General features: G+C 44.1%; 1 protein-coding gene across 1 annotated transcript in view; it reads left to right on the top strand.

Annotated features, from left to right (window-relative positions):
* Hydin (HYDIN axonemal central pair apparatus protein) overlaps nucleotides 1-22,496 on the top strand; it is a 355,607-nt gene that overhangs the window by 35,432 nt on the left and 297,679 nt on the right. Inside the window, exons 3-5 of the mRNA XM_021632513.2 lie at nucleotides 1,375-1,500; nucleotides 9,446-9,565; nucleotides 15,507-15,641. Of these exons, the coding sequence (XP_021488188.2) occupies nucleotides 1,375-1,500; nucleotides 9,446-9,565; nucleotides 15,507-15,641 (381 nt within the window). The remainder of the gene's footprint in view (nucleotides 1-1,374; nucleotides 1,501-9,445; nucleotides 9,566-15,506; nucleotides 15,642-22,496) is intronic.

The raw sequence follows: 22,496 nt of genomic DNA, 5'->3' as shown, positions 1-22,496 counted from the left end.
ATACCTTACCAGCCTTTAGCAAAAATACCTTCCACAGCTGGAGAAGTTCTTAAATTGCATAAATTCTTCAAAGTGCTTCGTTGGATCTGGCAGTCAGTTGGGATAAAAGTTTTCGTCTCAGTTCATTTTCCATTTCCATAGCAGGATGTCAGAAGCTGGGAAACTTCTAAGGGATTGGAGCTTGCTTTGTCTTGCCATTGCAGAGCTTAGGAAGTCCAACACCGGGTAGCTCCATCTGGTAATGGCTTCACGGTGCAGGTACCCACGTGTGGAGGGAAGAAAGATAAACTCCCAGAGAACCATTCATTCCTGTACTGGGGCTCTGACACAATGAACTTGGGGAACACACCCAAATCATGGAACAATGGGAATGAACTTAGCAAATTCTTCTGAATGGTAGGTGGAGCCACATGCACTGCCATTCTGTGACAGTCAAATGACAGATTGCCACAGGGTTCATCATCACCGGCAAGACTTGTTTTTATAGCTCACAGGATGCAGAGCATTAAAAAAGAATGAGTGGCATCTGAGAAAACTGGCAGTTTTCTTTTAAAATAAAAATAAGTGTATTTGCAACGAGTGCAAACAACGGTGTGCTAGGAACTGGATTACAAACCACATGCTGTAGAAAACAGTAACAAAAAGTGTGACGCAGGCCATGACACTCCTTACATTTTAAACCCACTCTAGAGTTGCATTCTAATTAGAAAAATGATCTCAGTCATTGCCTCTAATTAGAAAAATGATCTCAGTCATTGGCAGCTGTTGGTACATATCTATACATGGCTCTGGCGCTTTTTTTTTTTTTTTAAGATTTTGTTATTTTAACTTAAACCACACTATTGCGAATACCTCTTGACACTGTTACTCTCATCTGTGTTCTGGTAAAGGTGCATTTCACATTTCCCTTTGGCATGATGAGGTCTAGCTAAACGCCCCAGCGCTCTGCTTGTCTGATCTGTCAGTTCAGAAGCAGAGCTCCTCAGCTCTGAGGCCTAGAAGTGCGTTTTTAAAAAATATGTGTTTGTTTTGTGTGTGTGTGTGTGTGTGTGTGTGTGTGTGTGTGTGTGTTCTGCTCTTTGGACAGTTCCTGTGCAGTTCTGTGATTATTTTCTCTAGAGTTCCATTGTGTGCTTCCTTCAAAACTGTAAGGGATGGGCTAGGACCTGTCACTTTTGTTTGCTGTAGGAAGTCCTCAGACACGCATGGGATTTCTCTTGTATAATTTAGTTATCTTCAATGTTTTATAAGGGAACTTAGTGGCATCCCACAATTACCCTGAAAGCTGTACATACAAATTATTCATTACTGGTGCTTAGGAGAACACTTCTTCAGCTTGACCATGTTTGAACTGGGCTCTTCTTTGAATTCCAGCTGACACCCTCAGAGTTCCTCAAGGAGATGTCCCTTACCACGGAGCAAAAATTGGCAAATACACGATTTATATGCCGGCCGCAGATCATTGAGCTCTTAGACATGGGAGAAACAACACATCAAAAGGTACGTCAAAGGCTGGAGAGATGGCTCTCTAGTTCGTGGCTCACGCAGAGGACCCAGGTTCAGTTCCCAGCACCCACATCAGGCAGCTCCCAACTGCCTATAACTTCAGCTCCAGGATATCTAATGCCCTCTTTGGGCCTCTACAGGCATTGTGCTCACATGCACAAACCCCTGTACACATGCACATAATTACAAATAAAAATTCAATCTTTTTTAAAAAATGGCACATTGAGATGAGCATAGACCATATAATGTTCAGAATAACAGTTTATAAATAGAAAATAGTGTTTGGGTAGCTAATCCCTTCCTATGTCCTTCGTATCTGTTGGTCTTTGTGACATGGTATGATAAAGTCATTATACTTAATAAGAGCAAACCACATTAAGCCACATTTAAATCACTTCTGACTAATTCTTCTCCCTGTTTAGTTACTTCTGAACAGTATCTGATACAGTTGTTTACAAAGTAAGAGTAATTCCAAGAATTATAGCCCAATTAAATTATCTCCTTGGAGTCACAAGCCATCCTTTATCACGAGAATTGTCCACAAATAATGAAGGGAGGGAGGTAAATAAGCCTTTCCTGTCTGATTTTGGCCTATGTCCAGGAAACTGTCAGCCTAAAAAATATTGATGTTTCACATTTCTGTATTCTAGTGTAAACTACGTGGTCTTGGCTTTAGGCACAAGCAATTATAAAACAAACAAACAAACAAACAAACAAGGTCTTGGGACCGGAGAGATGGCCTAGCAGTTAAGAGTATTTGTTTCTTTTGCAGAAACAGGGTTCAGTTCCTGCCACCCATGTGGGCAGCTCATAACCATCTATAGTTCCAGGATCTAGCGCCCTCTTCTGGCCTCTGTAGATACTGCACACACACGGTGTGCATACATACATACATGTAGGCAAAACACATACACATAAAATGAAAACTAATGAATTTTTAAAGGCCTGTTTTTTAGTTAATTTCTTAAACTGTATACCTTATTTTCTGCATGAATTATGCCATGACTCTCCACTGATGGGACAACTGCCGGTGAACCTCCTCCAAAGGGATCCCCAGCTGTTTCTGATTTGTCTGAGCTACGCTCCACATGGGAACGGGTCTCTGAAGCCTTTGCTCTTATCATCCAGGACCTACAGGACCACTCTGTTCTTAGCATTGCTGTCTTTATTTACTGATGTCATTTTTCCCATCCCCCAACAAACACCATTGCTTTTTGAGCCGAATCAGTATTTCCCAGAGCTAACTCTCTCCTCATGATGATGGTTTGCTTCTTTTTTTTTTTTTTTTTTTTGAGGGACTGGCAGAGCAAGCTGGTATCACTGCTGTGTCTAAGCATCACATCTTAGTGTCCTGCACTGAACACTGTTGTGAAGGAGGGGAAAACCAGGACTCCTCAGGTCCCCCACACCACCCTCAGCTCACTTGGTTGTTTCCATTTGTGTTCTGTACTGTGGACCATTGGCCTCTGTTAATTCCTTCTAGATGAGCTTACAGAGCTTGGCTCCATGCATTTGATAATGATTGTACAAAGTCCTTTTTATTTAACTGCAGATTTCTTTTCCATCCGGTTCTAAAGTTCTGGGTCTTCCCCTTAACAACTCCATGGATATTTTCTTTCATGATCTTCTGGCATTAAATGATGCCTACCAAAGTTGAAAGGCCAGCTCAGCCCTCACCCCACAGACTCATTAACATTCCAATCTGCACGTCAGTTTGTGTGTCTGTCCTTCAGTCACGCTCAGTCCTTTACTTCAACATGACTGAGTTTTCCTGTGTCACTGTGCTCCTTGTTTTATCTGTGGGAAGTTTATTCCTTCACATTTCAAGCATTTTCCATGTTCCTCTGAGTTTTTTCCCTTTAGGAACATCAATTATGGATGTGTTGGGCCTTCCTTGTCTGCTCTTCTGCTTCTAGCATCTCCTCTCCAACCCACTTTTAACTTTGTTTTCATCTACTTCAGCTCTGGTCACTTGAAGCCATGTCTCTTGTGTGACTCTTGTAATCCATCAGCTTCTGAGCGATGACACTGACTGTGCTTTCCTGCCTTTGTTTGGGGGATCTTTCTTCTTTCCCTGAAACTCTCCTTTCTTTCTTAAATTCATTCCTAGATCAAAGCCTCCTAAACATGTTTTTTGACCCTATGACTCCTTTTTGCCTGAGAAAATGTTAAGTGACCATGGTTATGTAGGCATAGAAGATCGGTATGTAAAGCAGGCCCCCGGGGAAATGGCTTTGTGGTTAACATGCTTGCTGCACAAACATAAGGACCTGAGTTCTAGTCCCCAGAACCCATGTAATACACATGCCTGTATTCCCAGTACTCCTGCTGCGAGAGAGGAGTGGAGACAGGATGACCCCAGAAGCCGGGGGCCAGCACCTGGTGTGTGCTTCGGCAAAGAAGAGAGCTCCTGTGTCTGAAATAAGGTGGAAGACAAGAGCCGACACCCCAAAATATCTGCTGACTTCTACACATGTGTCATGGCACACACAAGCATGCACCAAACACACACACACACACACACACACACACACACACACACACACATCCTTTGCACATACTGAAAAATTAAAAAAAAAAACTTTGAGAAAAGATCAGTATACAAAACAAACATCTGCTAGTAAATTATAAAGAATGAATTTTAAAGCGATTATGTGCCATTTTATCGCTTACTCCTATTATCATTGCATTTTATGCCCTTATTGTGCACGTACACGCGTAAGCACAATACCACAGCATGTGCGTGGAGCTCAGAGGACAGCTGGCAGGGGATCAGCTCTCTCCTTCCACCTTGTGGGTCCCAGGAATCGAACTCAGGTCCTCAGGCTTGACAACTAGTGCCTTTACCGGTTAAGCCGTCTTGCTGGGCCCCAGTTTTAATCATCTATTAAATATGAAAGCAAATTTACATACTGATGAGATGGATCTGCTTGTTTACTTTTCATTAAGAATTAATCTTGGTTAAATGCACCACAGATGGGGAGGATCATCAATATTTTTCAGAGTTGATTAATATTTTGGTGTCATAATCCTCGGTGTTGAGAATTCTGCTTTTCATAAACATGAAGCAGAAGATGGTGAAAACCTGTTTGGGGCCATTCAGAAACTGCGGGAAATTCTATCTGAAATTTATTTAACTATTTTCTATCTAAAATTTATTTAACTTTTTTTTTTTTTTTAATGAAACTCAAATCAACAATGGAAACAACAAATTTTAAAATCACACATTCTGGTCCAAAAAATGCACTAATATGGCACGTCCACGCTGAGGGCCCATTGTAGGAAACTATCAAAGGTCTCTCTTTTCTGTAAGTAACCATGTCTATATGAAGAGAGACACTGTGTAAAAGCACCGTAATTCATAGCATAGAAGAGTCTTGAAACTGAGCCAGAGTGTTTCAGGCAGCCTTCGCAGGTGTGGCGCGGCCGCGACAGCCGCGTCACGAGGTGTGCGCTTCCGTTTCCTTAGTATGCATAGCATGTTTCCAGGGTGCTGTCACAGGCGAAGCGCTGGCAAGTGTTGCCTGAGACACCTTGGGTTCGCCGTGCATCTGATTTTGAATTAGCGTGGGGTCATGCACTCAGAAAACTGTTCGCAACTTTTTCGTGACCCCTTACATGCAGTTAGGTGATCCCAGATGAGGTCTTGACCCACAGGCTACGAAGCTGGGCCTCAGTTGACCCTTTCTAGGAGAATGGCACCTTCGAGCCTCGTCTCTCGTTTGTTATTTACGTATTTAACGCTAGCTGGCTAGCCGTGCTGGGAGGTACGGGGGGGGGGGGGGGAGGCGCCTCATGTCTGCCAGGCAACTGTGTTTCCCAGCCCACATGTTGACTCTGGCCTTCACATTTATATCCCATGCTCAAACTTGACGTGTTGGAGATCCAACTGCAGATTTGTGTTCTGTCTCTCGAAGCCTTTGTCTCTTCTTTTGCCTCTTGCCTCCTGCAGATAGTAACTGCATTTATCTCATTTTCCAGGCTACACTTCAGAGTTATCCTGATCTCTCTCTCTCTCCCTGTCTCTGTCTCTCTCAACTCAGCGGCAAGTGCTGCAAACTCCTTGACTTTCACAAATACATTTTTTATTTGTTTTCTCAGGACAGGGTTTCTCTGTGTAGCTTTGGCTGTACTAGACACGCTTTGCAGACTAGGCTGGCTTTGAACTCACAGAGCTCTACCTCAGTCAAACCACTTTCACCGTCTCCTCCACCATCAGTCTAGTAACCAGCAAGGAGACTGTTCAAATAGAGAAAGCAACCTCTTTCTTTCTTTCTTTTTTCTTTCTTCCTCCCTCTCCTCCTTCCTTCACTCCTTCTTTCTTTCCTTCTTTTCTTCCTTTCTCTCTCTCTCTTTTTTGACATGTGCATGTGTGGCATGCATCTTCATGCCTGTGCGCATGTGTGTGCATGTATGAAGAAACTGACATGGGGTCTTGCACTCTCCAGCATATTTGTAAGGCAGGGTTTCTCACTTGAAGCCAGAGTTTCGCAGCTTTAGGTAGTGTAGATAGGCAGTTTGCTCCTGGGGTCACTCATTTCTGCCTTCTGAGTTCGGGGTGACAGACAGGCGGCTACCGTGTCTGTTGAGCGTTTAACACATGCTTGATCCACTGAGTCAGCTCCCTAGCCCTCTAGCCTCTGTTTCTGTCTTAGCCCTTTATTACCAGGAGTCCATAGCACAGCCGAATGACGTATGAAAGTGTAAATGAAGTCTTGGCAAGATAGATCAGTGGGTAAAGGAGCTTGTCATCAACCCTGATGACCTCAGCTCAAGTCTCAGGACCTCTGTGGAAGGAGGAGAGAACCAAGTCCCACAAGTTGTCCTCAGATCCCCATGCATACGTCACAGCAAGCATATGTGTGCAGGTGTGTGTGTATGTGTGTGCGTGTGCGCGAGCATGCGCACGTGTGCGTGCCAGCCCTCATTAAATGTTTCCTTTTATAAGAGTTGCTGTGGCCACAGCATCTCCTCACAGCAGTAAGACCCTAACTAAGACACCCCTCTTCACATGCAGAAATGATTCTCATGAGAGAGAATGGGGAGAGTGTCTGCCCTGCTGGACAGGAAGCTGTGGGAAAGCCTCCCCGAGCTAGACGGAAGGGCAGCTTCCAATCAGAAGGAAGAGCAAGTATGAAGCCCGGGAAGGGTTGCAGCTCAGCCCTTCGAAGCCAGGACTGCTGGTGGCTCTGTTCTCTATTCTGTGTCCAGCACGTGGAGAGGGACCTGACACACACTGGAGCCTGAGTTTACTGGAAGGCAAATTGTACTCTCATCTCCTCTAGTTGCTTATATCTTCCCTGTAGTCTTGAATGTTTGCTTTGTGCTTTTTAAATTGTTTTCTCATTCTGTGTTTTAAAGTACAAAGTATATAAAAATGAAGTGGTGTGATTAAGATTTTCATTGCGTGGTGGGGCTGAGGATGTAGCTCAGAGCACAGGCCTGCAGCAGACCCAGATTCAGTCCCCAGCACCGCAAAAGCAAACAAGCACCTAGAATTTTCATTGCTTGCCAGCAACAACTCTCTGATACTCATCCTTTAAGGTGGCTTGCCGTGGAAGCAGGCTCATATAACCACTGCCCTCCCTAGAATGTTACTTTTGCCAATTTCCCACTCATTTCCTCTCCCTTTTCCTCCAAAAGATTACTAACCTTCCCTTCCCAGTGTAGATTAGATTTTCCTTTATGTGAGTGGAGTGTCACGAGGTGTGCCCTTTCATTTCTGACTAATTCCCCTCGTCTTGTGATGCTGGTGCTCTCTCTGATAAAAAGCAAGTGCCCAGTGAAACTCAGAGCAGTCCAGCAGGCCGCCAGGCTGTGCCCAGCTCGAGTCCGTGTGGGATGTCCAGCTGATGCACAGCTCCCGTGGTAAGAAGTTCTTGCTGTCATCGTCTGTTCATTTAGACTGATCAGACAGTCAGCCTTTTATAATTCTTCTCTCATTTGCCTATATCCGAAGATCTAAGATCAATTTCTTCCTCGCGGAGAATACCCTCCAGTGTTAAAGTTGTTAAACTTGTCATTTTTATCTTCCTAAAAATGTTTCTGTGTGAACTTCTTTGTTGAAGGAAGTTTTTTTTTTTTTAGGGTAGAGAATATTATTTCTACAGAAGGTTTTGTGTGGTTGGTTGTTTGGTTGCCTGGCTTGGACTTATTTCCCCAGGGTTGAAATGATGATATTTTCACATCTTTTATCCTTTGTTGATTGAGCATTCAACACTTCTTTGCTTCTTGGCTAGAAAACATGCTCTCCTTTTCCTGTTAGCATCTCTTGCGCATTTTCACCTCTGTTTTCAATGGTTATAAACTCTCTACCTAGGTATGGGTTTCTTTTTCATCCTACTTGAGTTCACACGGCCTCCTTCATACTTGTCTTGGCTCCACCATCGGCTATAGAGAGTTCACTGCCATGGTTCCGTCCATCATGCCTCTTCCCCACTTGTTCATTCTGGGCCTCCACATGCACCTATTTCAGGACTTTTGATTTATCTCCTGCCCATTTTACTTGTCTTCTGAATTTTCCATCATCTCAATCTGTCTTCTTGGTCTAGATGCTCTTTCAACCTATCTCCAGAGCAGTAACACCTCGGTCTGCTATTAAACACAGGCACTGAACCCCTCTGTGGTCCCATTATCATGTAAGGTGTAGAATTTGCATTCACTTTCTTATCGTTTCTAACCCTGCCAGAATTCTGAGCCCTGTGTTTCCGGGAGTCGGTCATACTGCAGTTTCTGCCATCTCTTGTTTGTGCTGGCTTTCATTTATGACATCCTGTTTCCTTGTATTTATGGCTGGTTTATATAATTACAATCTGTCACCTTTCTTTGCAGTTTATAAAGCATTCTTAGTTGCAAGCCATAAAATTCACAAAGGGAAGAGTGCATAAATTATCCAAATCCTCTATCTCTCCTCTCTGGTGAGTGTGTGAGGGGGGACCTGGTTGCTGGTGCCAGACCTCCCTGAATGCCAGCACCAAAGGACTGAGGGACCCTAGCCCGTCCTTATTCCGTGGCACATGCATCCACAAGTCAACGAGAGTAAAGTCCTCCAGAGTCCTATCCGTCCTCAACATGCTTTGGAACTCCAGTCTCTTCTCTGCTTCTCTAATCTTACTGCAGGTTTAAGAGTTCTACACTTATCTCAACCCTACAGTCTAATGCACGGCGCAGGCGTAACCCAACTGTCCTATCCACTGTGCTTTCTGTCCTCACGAACCTGCTTTTTCCCTGGAGCACAGCCAGCAATTCCTTGTGATCTTGTTAGCGGTGTGGCTGAGAAGTGTGCTCAGCTACAGCAGACATTGGTCAATAGAGCTCTTGATTTATTGTCACAGTGTAGCTGGGTCAAACGATCTCATTTACCGTGTTTAGATATCAGAGTCTGGGCTAGTGGTCTTATTAGCTTATTTCTGTTTTAGCTGGAGACTAAATGGCCTTTTAGTGTGTGTGTGTGTGTGCGCATGTGCGCATACAAGAGTATAGGCCCAAGGTCAACCCTGGGTCCTGTTTCTGAGGAGCCATCCACCTTGTTTTGTTTTTTTTTTGAGGTTCTCTTACTGGGGTCTGGAACTAGCTGGTTAGGCTATGTTGATAGCTAGTGTGTCCTAGAGATCCACCTACCTTTGCCACACACACACACACAGTCTTGGGGTTTCAGGCATGCACCACCATGCATGGCCTCCTAAGTGGGTCCTGGAGATCAGAACTCAGGTCCTTATGCTTGTGCTGTGAGCTCTATCCTGGCTCCCCAGCTCCCACCTTTTCTGCCTCCTTTTGTAGTAAAGTCCATGAAAACAACTTCACTCATTTTAACCGTCGTTATAGTGGTTCCCCCTTTTGAGTGACCCCGATGTTCTTTATCAGGTCTCTGCATGATTTACCCCAGTCATCTTCTTTGCCACTATCCCACGGTCTTAATAATTCTGTCTCCCAACTGCAGTACTCTGGAGTTGACTTGGATCAGGCCTTATTCCAGCCCTTCCCGTCAGAAATCATATTCCAGAACTATGCTCCCTGTGAAGTCTATGAAGTGCCATTGGCCTTAAGGAACAACGACAAAGTGAGTATTCTCGCTGGTGTGGGTGAACTTTTCCAGGATGCTGGAGGAAGTGTTCCGGGAGCCACGTTCTGAAGGGTCTTCCATACACTCTTTAATTGACAGACACAGGAAAAGAATGTGCAAACATGCTCTTTGGCTGCAAGTTTCTCTTTTTTGGTTTTTGTTTTGTTTTGTTGATACAGGGTTTCTCTGTGAAGCCTTGGCTGTCCTGGAACTCACTCTGTAGACCTGTCTGCTTCTGTCTCGGATTAAAGGCATGTGTCAACATTGCCTGGTTGGTGACTTCAAGTTTCATGAATACAAATTATGTTTGTGTCTGACTGTTCCTACCTGCGTAGTCCAGCGCAGTGTTCGACAGATGCATATTTCCAGCATGTGCTCTATTTTTTTTTTTTGCTTGTTTCTTTTTGTTTTTTCAAGACAAGGTTTTTCTCTGTGTAGCCTTGGCTGTCCTGGACTGGATTTGTAGACCAGGCTGGCCTCAAACTCACAGAGATCCACCTGCCTCTGCCTCCCTGAGTGCTGGGATTACAGGCATGTGCCACTGCCTTCCTTTTTAAAAGAGACTTATTTATTTTTATTGTATGGATGTGGGTGTTTTGCTTATGTATATGTATGTGCGCCACATGCGTGCAGTGCAAACAGAGGCCCACAGAGGGTGTCACATCTGGAACTGGAGTTACAGATGTTGTGAGCCACCATGTAGGTGCTTAAAGTTAAACCCAGGTCTTCTGGAAGAGCAGCCAGTGATCTTAACTGCTGAGCCATCAATTTAGCCATGTGCCCCAAGTTCGTGATGCAAAAAAGTGTGGATCTGATGATTGACAGGGAGTTCTTATGTCTGACCAGCTGGGCTAGGTTTGCATTAAGACTCCTAATGCGGATATACTCTGCATCGCAGACACCATTATCCCGGTTCATAGTACCATCTGCTCAGAAAAATTGTAGACGTGAGCATTTATACTTACAGTCTGCAAATTTCTAAATAACTTCACTTCTATGACCTGAGAGTCTCTCTTCTGTGGTCTTCTCCCGTTCTATGAAGTGGCCTTCAGACTTTGTCTACAGAAGGCTTCCCTCCATATCCATGCCATGCTCCTTTGTAATTACAAGTGAACGTTTCCTCCCCAGCCTTCTGTCTTTTTCTTTAAGGATAAACTAGGGTTTGTTGCAAAGAACAGAGTTCAGTGCCACAGGATTCCCCTTGACACCTGACAATAACAGAAGCTTTAAGCACGGAATAAGTGCAAAAATATTCAGATGGTTTGCGAAAGGGGAACAACTAGGCAATACTCTGAAGGAGAGACAAGTAGGAGTCCAGGAATAGGAAGGCAAGAGAAACAGCTGAGCTACAAGAAAAATGAGAGAATAAGGCTGTGCAGGGACCCAAAACAAGTGGGAAGACTTGGAGGCATGTTCAGCACATCAGGTCATTAAAGGACTCAGTGATGCCTTTCCGAGATCAATAGGGTAATTTAGTGCCAGCAAAGCTACTCTGGAGACAATGGCACATTTGGAATGTGGGTTTGTTTGTTTGTTTCTGGCTGCAGTGTTATTAGCAAGAGAAGCTCATAGCAGAAGCTAAGGGTGATGGAGAGATGAGAAAGAAATGAAGGTGCCCAGGGTCATATCGCCAAGTTAAGAAGAGCCACAGTGTGTATATGTTAGACTTCTTACATGAGGCTGCCAACAGACTCATTTTCCTATATAGAATTCTTTTTCTCTTTCTTTACTTTTTTATTAAAATTTTATTTTTTATTAATTACAGTTTATTTACTTTGTATCCCAGCTGTAGCCCCCTTTCCCCCTCCCGATTCCACCCTCCCTCCCTTATCTCCTCCCTGCCTCTCTCTTAAGTCCAATGATAGGGGAGGTCCTCCTCCCCTTCTATCTGACCTTAGCTTATCAGGTATTATCAGGCCTGGCTGCATTGTTCTCCCCTGTGGCCTGGCAAGGCTGCTCCCCTCACAAGGGGATCAAAGAGCAGCCACTGAGTTCATGTCAGAGGCAGTCCCTATTCCCCTTACTAGGGGACCCACTTGGCTACTATGTTGCCAAAGGCTACATCTGAGCAGGGATTCTAGGTTATCTCCATGAATGGTCCTTGGTTGGAGTATCAGTCTCAGAAAAGACCTCTGTGCCCAGATTTTTTGGTTCTGTTGCTCTCCTTGTGGCGCTCCTGTCTTCTCCAGGTCTTTCTATCTCCCGCTTCTTTCCTAAGATTCCCTGCACTCTGCCCAAAGTTTGAATTCTCTATAGAGGAATATAGAATGGCAGAGAAACACTTAAAGAAATGTTCAATGTCCTTAGCCATCAGGGAAATGCAAATCAAAACGACCTGAGATTTCACCTTAAACCCATCAGAATGGCTAAGATCAAAAACTCAAGTGACAACACATGCTGGAGAGGATGTGGAGAATTGGGAACCCTCCTCCACTGCTGGTGGGAATGTGAACTTATACAACCACTTTGGAAATCAATCTGGTGCTTTCTCAGACAATTAGGAATAGTGCTTCCTCAAGATCCAGCTATACCACTCCTAGGCATATATCCAAAATTTGCTCAAGTACACAAGGACATCTGTTCAACCATTTTCATAGCAGCTTTATTCATAATAGCCAGAATCTGGAAACAACCCAGATGTCCCTCAACAGAGGAATGGATACAGAAATTGTGGTACATTTACACAATAGAATACTGCTCAGCAATTAAAAACAGGGAAATCATGAAATTTGCAGACAAATGGTGGGATCTAGAAAAGATCATCCTGAGTGAGGTATCCCAGAAGCAGAAAGACACACATGGTATATGCTCACTTATAAGTGGATGCTAGACCTATAAGATAGGATAAACTTACTAAAATCTGTACCCCCAAAGAAGCTAATCAAGAAGGAGGACCTGGGGCAAGATGATCAATCCTCACTTAGAAAGACTAATAGGATAGGAAGGGCATTGGAAGTAGGAGAAAACAAGAAACAGGACAGGGGCCTACCACAGAGGGTCTCTGAAAGACTCTACCTAGCAGTATATCAAAGCAGATGGTGAGACTCATAACCAAACCTTGGGCAGAGTACAGGGAATCATATGAAAGAAGGGGGAGTTAGTAAGACCTAGAGAGGACAAGAGCTCCACAAGGACCAAATATATCTGGACACAGGGGTCTTTTCTAAGACTGATTCTCCAACCAAGGACCGTACATGAATATAACCTAGAACCCCTGCTCAGACATAGCCCATGGCAGCTCAGTGTCCAAGCTGGTTCCCTAGTAAGGGGAACAGGGACTGTCTCTGAAATGAACTCAGTGGCTGGCTCTTTGACCTCTTCACCCACCATGGGAGGAGCAACCTAGCTAGGATACAGACGAGGACATTGCAGGCAGTCCTGATGAGACTTGATAAGCTAGGGTCAGATGGAAGGGGAGGAGGACCTCCCTTATCAGTGGACTTAGAGGGGGGCAGGGAGGAGATGAGGGAGGGAGGATGGGATTGGTAGGGAATGAGGGAGGGGTTACAGCTGGGATACAAAGTAAATTAATTAATATAAAAAAATAAAAATTTAATAAAAAGGAATAGTATTTCCTCATGATCCAGCTATAGGCATATATCCAAAATTTGCGCAAGTACACAACAAGGACATTTGCTCAACCATGTTCATAGCAGTTTTATTTGTAATAGCTAGAAGCTGGAAACAACCCAGATGCCCCTCAACTGAGGAATGGATACAAATTGTGGTACTTTTACACAATAGAATACCACTCAGCAATTAAAAACAAGGAAATCATGAAGGCAAATGGTGGGAATTAGAAAAGATCATCCTGAGTGAAGCAGAAAGATACACATGGTATATGTTCACTTATAAGTGGATATTAGACATATAATATAGGATAAACATACTAAAATCTGTACACCTAAAGAATCTGTACACCTAAGCAAGAAGGAGGACCCTGGGTAAGATGATCAATCCTCACTCAGAAAGACAAATGGGATGGACATTGGAAGAAGAAGAAAACAGGAAATAGGACAGGAGCCTACCACAGAAGGCCTCTGAAAGATTCTACCCAGCAGGGTATCAAAGCAGATGCTGAGACACTAAACTTTGGGCAGAGCACAGGGAATCTTTTTCTTTCTTTTGTTACTGTTTTACACTTTTTAAAAAGGTTTTATTAGGCTAGTAATGATGGAGAGGGAGTAGGCCAAAGGCCCTTTGGTAATTCATCCTGACTCAAAACAAGAAGTGGTTATCAGTACGAATAGATGAGGAAGTCAGGGGTCAGGGGAATATATACATTTCGTCTTCCAAAGGGCACAGTTTTTATGGACAGCCCAACGCCTCTTGGGTGAGATGCAACCAAAGCCTAGAGAAAACTCCTCAACCAGGGAAAGTTCAATTTTCTACAAGCAGATAGTCTTCTCCAGGCTAGGCAGCTGTGTTCTCATGTGAGTTACACCAGGCTGTATTCCGAGAGGCTTATATAAGCTCTCTTTCCTCCTTCCTTCAAGGCCTGTGGAGACCAGAAGGGTTAGGTGTTCCTGGATCTCCAGTTATAGGCAATTCTGAACCACTCAGCATGGGTGCTTGGAACTGAGCGTGTGTTCTTAAGCTCAAGCCATTTTTTACTCCAGTTATACTCTGGATAAAGGAAGCCCAACACACGAGCTATTCTTTTCCTGTCTAAAATGTGGCACCCCCCCCCCACTCTGACTCAAGGGTCTCAATATACAGAACAAGGTAGCCTTGAGCATCTGCCTACCTCTTAGAAGCCTGTGCCACTACCCGTGGCCCAATGCGTGTTCCTTGACTCCCTACTCTCTGCTCCTAAGATATTTCTCTGGCCTTTATGTGTTTCTCTAGAAATACAGCTTTTCAAGGTAATGGGAGTTCTTTTCTCTTCACTTTTCCCTTGTGACTTCAGGTCATCTTCTAACTAGTTAACGCAGTTGTATGTAACTTTCTTCTATTATTTTGAGCCACTTAAAAAAAAAAATCTTTGGCAGGTAAGGTGACACACACCTGCCATCCCAGTACTGAGGCAGAGGAATTGTGACTTTGAGGCTCTCCTAAGTTACATAGGAAGACCTTGCCTCAAAGCCCAAAGCAACCAAGTAAACTCTCCCCATGGAATCTCTCTCTCTCTTTCTTTCTCTCTCTCTCTCTTTCTCTCTCTCTCTCTCTCTCTGTGTGTGTGTGTGTGTGTGTGTGTGTGTGTGTGTAGATCCTCCCCCCTGACCACTCCCACTTGCCATGTGACTGCATTTCTTGTTTACCCCATCTGGGATGGAGCTACATGGCTCTGGGCAAGTCCAGGGGAACAGAGGCTAAAACCTTGAAAGGACAAAACAGTTTGGAGCTTCCCTGAGATATGCTAAGGGTTATCCGTCTGCTTTTGGTTCTTAATTCTTGTTGATGTTCTGATGAAGAGGATGGGTGGAGTGAGGCTGGGGGCTGCCTTTCAATAGCCATTGCTTGGCGAAGTGGTCCCACAGTTCTCTGTAGCCTGGTATTGCAGCGATACCCAAAAGCTGTTATGTGAACGGAATGGAGCATCATGTCCTGGGGATGGTGCCAAAAGCACTGTGGGGGTGTCTTCTCCCCAAGCACTTTACAAATGTTGAGACAGGCAGCTTACCTCTGCTGCGTTGGGGAGGTCTGTATTGAGCAGTTCATTCCAGAAGATAGTCATTCCAGCTATAAAATGAACAAAGACTTTGAATACTAACAAATATGAGCAGTAATAACGTTAGGAAAAGTAGGGTCACTATGCCTTAAAGACTGAGAGTTGGAGCCCTTAGGATGAGGGTAGACATGATCTCCCTTTGTAGTCGAAGGGCCACACTTCTAGCAAGTAGTGGATGGGAGCCTTACTGCATTCAGCTCTGCAGTTTGTGCATTTCCTCTGCCTTTCACTCATAGTTACTGTCACTATCATGTGTTTCTCCTGCAGATTCCAAGGATGGTAAAAGTTGTTGAAGAAAGTTCACCTTACTTTAAAGTCATCAGCCCCAAAGACATTGGGCATAAGGTTGCCCCAGGAGTGCCAACTGTATTCCGCGTCCTCTTCATTCCAGAGGAGAACAAGGTAATGGCAACACTGGTAATAATAAAATAAAAGAAACGAATATTTAGTTTACTCTGTAGCTCAACTCAAAACAGTCACAGGACTGCCAGTGTTTACGAGAGTGTGGGTGGTATTAGAAGTGGGCTGTGCTGGCGGTGGTGGTGAGGGTCATATTGGTGGCTCTTGACATTGGTAGTGGAATTGGCAATGGTGTTTGTTGGTGGTGGTAGTTGTCTTAGTCTGGGTTTTGTTGATGGTTTTATTAGTGTGGCAGAATACCTGAGCGTGGGCCTGTGTAAAGAAGGGACTTATCCAGCTCCCAGTCTCAGAGGCTGACACTCAGACAACACAGCTTTAATCCAGCAAGCCCGAGCTCCTCCCTTAGCTGAGTTACCTCATGGTGGATGGCGTCATTTACAAAGGAAAGATGGGATGGTAATAAAGGAAGCTACAACTTGCAGAAGGACCAGCAATGCTCTCCCCGAGGCTCCATCTCTTAAAGGGATACCCCCTCCCAACAGCACCATGCTGAAGACCAACCTCCTGCCTGTGGATCCCAGAGGACAACCCATGAACAAACAGAGCAGCAGACCTGGCATTGGCAGTGCTATAGGTGGCATTTTTATCAGAGATGGTGGAGATGAGAGAAGGAAAGAGGGTGGACAGAGGGGAGGCGGTACCGTGCCACTAGTGATGAACAAAGAATCGTCCAGTGATGAGGGTGTCCAAGAGTCCTAAGTTGCTAGGGTGTGCAAAAGCCTGATCCTGCTGGACACTCCCTGCTAGCCTCTAACTCTGCAGGTTTACACTGTATACAGTCAAAGCATCATCAATAAAGGAAAGGGATAGCCTGAATGCAGTGAGCTGAGAAGAAGGATAAAGACTATGGCTTTAGGTGTTTGGGATACTAGCGGGTCGTATATCTTTCCTCCCAGAGTTCTCGCCTACCTGGGAAAGAAACCTAAATTCAAATATTGATCATAGCCAATCTCAGTCATAGCAAAAGCATAGCCGGGGCTCAAGGCTGAGATGGGGGGTATCCCGATCTCCACTGTCTAATAAATAACTGGACTTACCTTACGGTCTCTCTCAAACATAGCAGGGAATGAAAAGCTAACAGCAGAGACCTGCCTGGTCAGCCGAACCCTGTCTAAGGAAGAGCCTGCACGCTGAAGGATAAGGCCGTTTTCTGTCAGCACTACCTGCAGGCTTTCCCTGATCACAGGATCCCCAGTTCTGCCTTGAGGGGAAGGAGCAGGAAAGCAGGAATCAGGATGGAAGTGTCCTCCCCAGGCAGAACTGTTGGTTAGGTTTCTTCACGAGCCCAGCTGGAGACTCAGGAAGGAGAAGGAAGGGATTTCACCACCATGTGAAGGAGCTAGAACAAAAAACAAACAAACAAATAAAACAAAACAATACTTAAGTGGACATGAACAAAAGGCTTGGCTGACAGCCGTAGGTGGTGGTGGTGGTGGGGATGGTTTCCGGCCACCACCCCTTTCTGAGAAGCGACTGGCTGTGGACAGTTGCCAGGAGATGTGGCCCCTGATAGGCCGCCTATGCTGCAGGGGCCATCCCCATACCTGTGCACGTAAGAGCAGCACTAAATGGACTTAATGAGTTATTAAAGAAAAAAAAAGTGATGGAATTGGGAGGAGCCTATTGGAAGAGACAGGTGAGAACTTGGATGGAGAAATAAAGGGTAGATATGATCGTATTTCATTAGATACACGTATGAAGTTGTCAAAAACAAAGAAATCTCTAGAATAAAAAGAGGTCGGCTGTGGATAATGCTGAGAGCTGGCACTCTTGTCTGCATTACGATGCCATTATAGTTAGAATCAGTAGATGAGCTCCGAGCCACTTCTCGGCCACGAATACTTACTGAATGCTCTTAATGTCATTACCCAGTGCTCTCACTTACTAATGTGGACATGGCTCCCTTTCCTGCCTCATCACAGGTCATACTGCTGTTTTGTTCTTGGGTAGTGTGTGTGGAGCCACTGACCTGGGTGGTGAGCGTTGAAACAAGTGAGAAGATAAATCCAGACTCGAAGCTTTTGACTGTGGATTGTTGAGTCGGTCTCTACCTGGGCTCTCTGGCTGAAGGTTATCTGAAGAGAAAGAGGCCAGGGTGGCAGGTTCTGGCCCCGTTGTTTTGTAGAAAGCAGACTGTAAGCCTCTATGTGGCCTGAGCTGCAAAGCGTGTTTGATTTGAGGACACAGAGGTTCTATTCCGCCTTTTCTTTCCCTTTCTGGAGAAAATGTGTCTTCTGGTAGAAGATGGTGTTATACCACCTGTGGGAACCTTACCTGAGAGGGTAACAGATGGGGCTTCCAGAGGAGATGGACTACTCTGTAGCATAACTAAGGAGACACAATAGTCTGTGGCCTTAGGTGTGTGGGTTTCACAATGACTTCAGTCACCAAAACTGTATATTTAATATTTATGCCTTCCCATGCACATGAATATCTTAGCTTAAAGACTGTAGAATGACAGAAAAGTGAGTGGGTTGACGGTTAGATGGAACTAGAGTGAAGGGATGCTGCTTACAGTTGAATCTGGGTGACATAAGAGATGTTGGAGTTTGTTACACTATTCTGTTGGCTTGTGTGTGTTTTTCAGTTTCCATACTCAAAAGCCGAAAGCTATACTGCTTATGTATCTTATAAGCAATGGTTGGAATATGTTTTCAGTATTTTGGCATTTATTTGGTAAATGTGACATACTAACATTCTAATCCAGGATTCTTATACTTAGCTGTATTTTGTACTTTGTCATACTCCAGGTGTTGAATTATTCTCTTGACGTGCCATTAATCCAACATTGTATGCCTATCAGAACCCCCTAATTTAAAACAAGTTAAATGTTGTTACACTGTTACTTCCTTTAAATATTTAACGTCATGGAAGGCAACAAACATGTGCAAGGAGGCATGATGAGACTAACAGCTACCTAGGAGAAATCCCAGTTCCCAGTATAGGGGGAGAAGAGGATTTTGTGTCGGAATTGGCTATAGGTGATAATCTGGTTTCCAGAGCTCCTCTTTCTAAAGACGGAGTCAGTTTCTTCTGTTGCTGCCAGCAGTGTCCAGTGAGTCAGTATCCTGCTCACCTTACTGCTGGGAGGCTGACAGGGCCTGTGCACAGAATGATCAGCTAGGTTCAGGCATGCTGTCGTCCCCACTGTTCCAGAAGGCGGCAGAGGAGAAGCGAAGCCAGATTTGTTTTAGGAAAAAGTCAATCATGACACCGAGTATCATTCTTTCCACAGCTGGCCAAATGGACAGTCAAAGGGTTCATGCCATTTTGCCTCTGCGTCCCCTCCTGGTCTGCTCATTCCCCATCCTCATTCGTGCCCCTCACATCTGATATGTAAATTGCAGCATGCCACATTTAATAAGCTCAACCCTCTTTCAGTTGGATTTTCAGCACCCGTGTATATTAGCACATTGAAGATGATAATGCAATTTGCATTCTCCCCTGTCATCTATTGATCGGCTTCCTGGCCATGGCACTTGCGAAGAATGCCAAATGCTCAGATAACAGGTGCAGTCAAGTCACTTTGACTTTCCTTATCTCTTCCCATGCAGACTTTTAAAAAACACTAGCTATGTTACTAATGTGTATCACACGCCATGGAAGCATACTGGCCGGTATTATTATCAAATAACACCAGGGAATTCTAGAGCCTGTCATTAATTTTTCTTGACCTCTTAAATTATAATCTTTATTGCTAAATGAAGTTGGGAAAATATTAAGCTTTGGTCAGAGGGAAACATGGACCATCGACTTAGATTCAAGAGAGCACGTTTATACAGGGCTGCGATGTGAGAATGCAGCAGTGTTTGGAGGAGGAAATGTGAAATGGGGTTAAGTCTAGGTAGTGGGCACATTGGCACTTGTTATGCTATTCTGTCTTCTCTGTGTATTTTAAGGGAAAATACCCAATCAGCTATCAAAATGCCTTTCTTAGGGCCTTTAATATATGTCTCAAGAAGGGCAGAAAACACAATCATATTTTATGTGCCCTTGATGTATAGTAATCATAGACCTTATCGCCAACACTTTGACTTAAAGTGTAGATGCCATAAGATCTCGTCGGGGTGGAGTTTCATGGCGCCTACACTAGCCCGGAACTCAGTGTGTAGCTGACCACCACTTTGACTCTCCCTCTCAGTGCTGCAGTTATAGGCATGCTCATCACACTGGCTCCCCCAACCAGTAATTTTCACTGTGTCAGACTTTTCTTTTTCTTTTTTTTCTTGCTTAGATCCTTCCTGTAAGCCCACAGCCTACCATAGTGCCAGACACATTGGGACAGACCATTACGAACTGACTTCAAGAAAATATGAAGTTGTTTTTTTTTTTTTTTTTCAATCTGAGTGTGGCTTCCAGGTCATTAAGGCAGAAGCATGGAAGAAGCCATTTCTGTTCTGAATATATTATAAATTAATATCCTTTCTGGTTGTTTCAACCAGGAGAAAGCTGTTTAAGGACTCGGCTCTGGGAAGGACACTGTCTGAATTTGCCTTTGTGTCTTCTGTGAACCAAATACCTGCTTTTAAACCTTCTGGACTAAGTGAATGTCATTTGATCATCAGGCTAATAAGAATCTTAGGAATTCTCTAGATAGCTTCAGGATTCAAGCAAACATGAAAGACTAATAATAGTCCTCCACTTGCTCAGTGTATTGTTTGAACCAGAGCTAATGGAACAAGTTTGACCTTCATGTAGTTTGTGTTCCACAGTAAGCAGACATGCTGCGGTAGAATTCAGGGTCAACTACTGACATGATAGACGACAGACAGAGATGGGGACTCTTCTCCTTCAGCAGGAGGGTGAGGGAAGGGTTCTCAGTTGAGGTAACATTTGGGTACAAAGTTAACACAAGCCGTCCAAATGCCTATGGGAAGAGCCTTCTGGGAGAAGGGACAGAAAACTTAAAAGCCCTGTGGCAGAAATACACTGGCCAGGAGCTCAGCTCAGGGGAATACCAGAAGGGGGATGTGGCTGCAGCAGAGGAAGCTGCTAGAAAAATCGAAGGGGAAGAGGTTATAGGAGCCCAGAGGATGAAAGCTTGGAGAAGTCATATAACATGAGAAGTTGCCATGAAACCTTCAAGATGTTTTATTACTAATATTATTATTATTGTTATTATTATGGAAGCTGGTACCACCTGTAAAGCTTGAGAACTTAGTGGACTGCCATCATGGAGGTTTCCAGTGACCACTGAATGGCTACTCCGGCTCTATCTGTCTGCTCTTTGCCACACTGGATTTTGAATCCATACATCATATTACTTCAACTACAGATACTTCAATATCTGTCTCTAAAGACAAGGACCTTTTAAGATGTTAACAAGATCATAATACCAGCAAAAATATAAACATAACCATAGTCCCTTAATATCACCAAATCCCAGTCATTATTCAGGTTTCCCCAAATGAGTCTGTTTAAATCAGGGTTCAAGTGAAGGCTGTTCACTGATCCCCACTGACTTATTTAGAGTGGCCATCTGTCCTCTGTGACCTATAAACCTGAGGGTAGGACAGAGCCTTGATCGGATTCATGATTTCTTTTGAGAGCCTGTCATGAGTAACAGGTGTTTGCTGTTGCATCACTTCAAGAGATGCACAATGTCTGTATCTGTCTCTATAGTAATTCAGTGAGGGTCATCCCTCATCATCCAGGTCTCACTGTGTAGACCAAGCTGACCTCAAACTTACAAGGATCCTTCTGCCTCTACCTCCATGACTAGCAACTTTTAACACACACACACACACACACACACACACACACAGAGAGAGAGAGAGAGAGAGAGAGAGAGAGAGAGAGAGAGAGAGAAGAGAGAGAGAATTAGCTGACAGTGGCTAATAACATGTCCATTACATCACTATAGCCATTTTATTTGTAGTGAAACAATTTACAATCTAATCTGAGTGATTTTTAAGCACTGCACTCATCTCTTGCAAGTAATGCAATACCACAGAACAAGTAAGTTATTCAGAAGAAAGATTTATTTTTGAGCCCCATTCTAGTCCAAGGGTGAGGAACCAATTTGGCCATAACCTTCTTAGAGGGGAAGTTCCAAGGCAGATGTCTGTGTGTTCAGGTCTCTCTTTTTACAAATCCACCAGAAACTCAGCCATGGGGACTCTAGATCTTATCTGGTACTAGTTGCTTCCCGAAGACCCAGACTGTAACACCAGAGTTGGATTTTAATCCTCCTACAATCATAGAATGGGGATTAAAGGTCACCACATGAACCCTTGATGAGGGACATGCACACAAACATATATAAACCATGGTGGGTTGGTGTATCATGCATAATTATTAGCCACAGTGGCTGTGCTGAGTACGGATCTGAACTCACTTCCCATCCAGCATCTCTCCAGCCTCTGATGACCACTACTCTACTCTACTCTTCTACAAATTTGACTGGTTTAGACATGAGATCATATGATGTTTGTCTTTCTGCCCCTAGTTTATTTCATTTAATGTAATGTTCCCTGGAGTTAGCCATATTGTCATGGATGACAGACTTTTCTTCCTTGCATAGTACTCTATAGTATGTGTATGTATGTGTGTGAATTTGTTATATTTCCTTTATTTGTTCACCCATTGTTCTACCCTTGTGTTGATTCCCTGTCCTGGCTGTTCAGTGACTGTGAGCATGTAGCTCTTGGGTCAAGTGGTGGATCTATATTTATTTATTTATTTATTTATTTATTTATTTAGAGACATGGTTTCTCTCTGTAGCTTTGGCTATCCTGGACCTAGTTCTGTAGACCAGGCTGGCCTTGAACTCATATAGATCTACCTGCTCCTGCCTCCTGAGTGCTGAGATTAAAGGCATGTGCCACCACTGCCCAG

Source organism: Meriones unguiculatus, chromosome 10 (assembly GCF_030254825.1).
Source record: "Meriones unguiculatus strain TT.TT164.6M chromosome 10, Bangor_MerUng_6.1, whole genome shotgun sequence".
NCBI lineage: Eukaryota > Metazoa > Chordata > Mammalia > Rodentia > Muridae > Meriones > Meriones unguiculatus.
Note: the sequence above shows the minus strand (reverse complement) of the source record. Positions and strands in the feature narration are given on the sequence as shown.